The following is a 2,500-nucleotide window of genomic DNA, read 5'->3' as shown; positions in this document are numbered from 1 at the left end:
ACGTATATACAGTACAGGCCAAAAGTTTGGACACACCTTCTCATTCAATGAGTTTCCCTTATTTTCATGACTATTTGGTACATTGTAGATTCTCACTGAAGGCATCAAAACTATGAATGAACACATAGGAATTATGTATTTAACAATAAAGTGTGAAATAACTATAAATATGTCTTATATTTTAGATTCCTCAAAGTAGCCACCCTTTGCTTTTTTGTTGTTAATAAAATATATAATAATAATATTAAATATAATATGTGTTAATAATAATATGTTATTATATATATATATTTAATATTATTATTATATATTTTATTAACAACAACCATTTTTTATTTTATTAACAACAAAAACTGGCTTTTGGACTAGTATAGTATGTTTATATCAACGGAAAATCAAATGCTTTGGTTGGCGAGCGAACTTGGTGATGGTAAGCATAATACGAGTTGACTCGCTGTTAAATTAATGTGAAAAATATTAGGATGAATACATATACAAACGGAGGTATGGTATATGGCAGTCTCACGCGCCTGGCTCGTTCGAATTCACGTCTACTACGTTCCAGTTCTGCATCCAGTAAAACGCTCGTGATTCAAGTAGCTCGTGCAAACCCGGGACGTGTGAAAAGGTGCAACGCGGCAATCGTCTGGCATTTAGCTCATGTGTGAACGGCGAAAATCACTGGCGGACCCGGGTTGGGATTCCATGTCGTTTACAGGGTACTATGTATGAAAGGGGTTGATTGTGTGTGTGTGTGATTTTTGTGTGTTGACTAGTCTCTCTGTGCCTCCCCCCTCCCCTCCCCTCCCTCCCTCCCTCCCTCCCTCCCCCCAGAGCCCAGAACATGTTCCGCCAGGCCATGCGCTCCCCGGTCATCGTGTTCCACGTGGTCCCCCAGGCCATGAAGGCCCAGTACGAGCAGATGTCCCAGGGGGGCGAGCGGACCCCCGCCTACCCCCCCTCTTCCTCCTCTGGGGGCGGGGGGGGGCGCTTCAGCCCCTCCACAGACTCCCTGCACAGCGAGAGGGGCAGCACCACCTCCGGCCTGGACCACACCCCCCAGAGGATGTCCCGCGGCCCCCACCCCCACCCACCCGGAGCAGGGGGGCGACGCCTACTCCCCCCCACCTCACCCCGCTGCCACGGGGTCCCTGGGGGGAAAGCCCCCGCTAGGCCACGCCCCCTCGCCACAGAGGGCGCTAAGCTCCACCCCCACGGCGGGCTACGCCAAGAAGGTGGGGAGGAGGCTGAACATCCAGCTGAAGAAAGGTGAGGAGACACACACACACATACACACACACACACAGACAGACAGACACACACCACACACAGACAGACACACACAGACAGACACACACACACCGACACACACACACACACCACACACAGACACACAGAGACAGACAGACAGACAGACAGACAGACAGACACACACACACACCGACACACACACACACACCACACACAGACACACACAGACACACAGAGACAGACAGACAGACAGACACACACACACACACACACACACAACACACAGACAGACAGACACACACACACCGACACACACACACACACCACACACAGACACACAGAGACAGACAGACAGACAGACAGACACACACACACCACACACAGACACACAGAGACAGACAGACAGACAGACACACACACACAGACACACACTCTTCAGAGAGAGAACATAAAGTCTTAAGGTTCATGAGATAAACCAGTAACTGTTTGAGACATCAAAGGCTTTGGAACAGTCTGGTGGAGCTGAAGCACGGAGCATGCTGAAACACACACACACACACACACACACACACACACACACACACACAAGCACAGTTCAAAGAAGATCAGAATCACTGTATTAGACGTTGGCTGAGCATGAGACCATTTTTCCTAGTTTGTTTGCTGCTGTTGGCTCTTCCATTGCCGATATATCTGAAGAGTTCTATTAGTGTGTGTGTGTGTGTGTGTGTGTGTGTGTGTGTGTGTGTTTCCAGGGTGGGTTCACTCTGGCTTTGTTTACACGTGCAATCAGACACACTGGCCTCCTCACCACACACACCAGGACTAACTCACCACACACACCAGGATTAACTCACCACACACACCAGGACTAACTCACCACACACACCAGGACTAACTCACCACACACACCAGGACTAACTCACCACACACACCAGGACTAACTCACCACACACACCAGGACTAACTCACCACACACACCAGGACTAACTCACCACACACACCAGGACTAACTCACCACACACACCAGGACTAACTCACCACACACACCAGGACTAACTCACCACACACACCAGGACTAACTCACCACACACACCAGGACTAACTCACCACACACACCAGGACTAACTCACCACACACACTAGGACTAACTCACACTGTCAGAGTGGAGTCAACAGCGCTTTGATGATCCTCTGCACCATGTTAACGTTGCTGCTAGCATCGTGCTAGTGTTCTGCTAGCATCATGC

The 2,500-nt window shown here is 49.2% G+C and overlaps 1 protein-coding gene across 1 annotated transcript in view; it reads left to right on the top strand.

Annotated features, from left to right (window-relative positions):
- LOC308149770 (partitioning defective 3 homolog) overlaps window positions 1-2,500 on the top strand; it is a gene marked incomplete at both ends in the record, with an annotated part of 204,272 nt that overhangs the window by 111,878 nt on the left and 89,894 nt on the right. The window contains 2 exon segments of the mRNA XM_080522660.1: window positions 835-1,089; window positions 1,091-1,269. Of these exon segments, the coding sequence (XP_080378786.1) occupies window positions 835-1,089; window positions 1,091-1,269 (434 nt within the window).

This window comes from Nansenia antarctica (assembly GCF_963989245.1).
Source record: "Nansenia antarctica genome assembly, chromosome: 2".
Lineage (NCBI taxonomy): Eukaryota > Metazoa > Chordata > Actinopteri > Argentiniformes > Microstomatidae > Nansenia > Nansenia antarctica.
The sequence above is the reverse complement of the archived record's forward strand: the minus strand, read 5'-3'. Positions and strand labels throughout refer to the sequence as shown.